The sequence below is a fragment of the Penaeus monodon genome, chromosome 28 (genome assembly GCF_015228065.2).
Source record: "Penaeus monodon isolate SGIC_2016 chromosome 28, NSTDA_Pmon_1, whole genome shotgun sequence".
Taxonomy (NCBI): domain Eukaryota; kingdom Metazoa; phylum Arthropoda; class Malacostraca; order Decapoda; family Penaeidae; genus Penaeus; species Penaeus monodon.
The window spans coordinates 26,479,297-26,479,945 of NC_051413.1; the positions used below are offsets into that span (position 1 = coordinate 26,479,297).

General features: G+C 39.9%; 1 protein-coding gene across 1 annotated transcript in view; it reads right to left on the bottom strand.

Moving 5' to 3' along the window:
• The window catches only part of LOC119591446 (3-hydroxy-3-methylglutaryl-coenzyme A reductase-like), a gene marked incomplete in the record, with an annotated part of 71,751 nt that overhangs the window by 3,648 nt on the left and 67,454 nt on the right, over nt 1-649 (bottom strand). The window contains 1 exon segment of the mRNA XM_037940187.1: nt 61-247. Coding sequence (XP_037796115.1) covers nt 61-247 — 187 coding nt within the window.

The window sequence follows — 649 nt, forward strand, 5'->3', positions numbered from 1 at the left end:
ACCAAAGGAAAGGACATCAGTTTGCAGGCAATATGAATTGATCCTAAAACTGATCCTTACCCACGGACTGACCTTTGACCCCCAGCATGTTCAGGCAGGCAGACTGTGGGTGAAGTCCCGTTCCACCTCCGACCGTTCCCACCTCTAGTGAGGGCATCGTGACCGTGATGTGGAGGTCCTCATTGTACTCGCCCCAAGACTCCATCAGTGTCATGCAATTGCTGCTACCCACGACCTGGGCCGGATCCTGTTAGAGAGGGAAGTGGTGATACAGAATGGTGTGGTCTTGCTATAATATTTGTAATTATTTATTGTACTACAGAGATTAATAGCAACATTAACTTTACTTTGGAATTTATGGCTACCCATCAAATTCTATGATTTTTCCCACTACAATTTCTACTATGAACAAGAGAAAGTAGAAGGGCCCTATTTTACTAACTAATTTTCAAACTGAAACTTGTGCTTTTGCAGCATTTTGAGCAAAGATGACAACTGATATTCAATAGCACGAAAGACACAAACAAAACAAAATAATGTTTACATACTAAAAATAAACTGTGTTCAAAATTGACAATTATCATTCATACCATATCACTCAATATGAAACCTCTGAAGGTTACGCTAATGACATAAAACAACAATTACC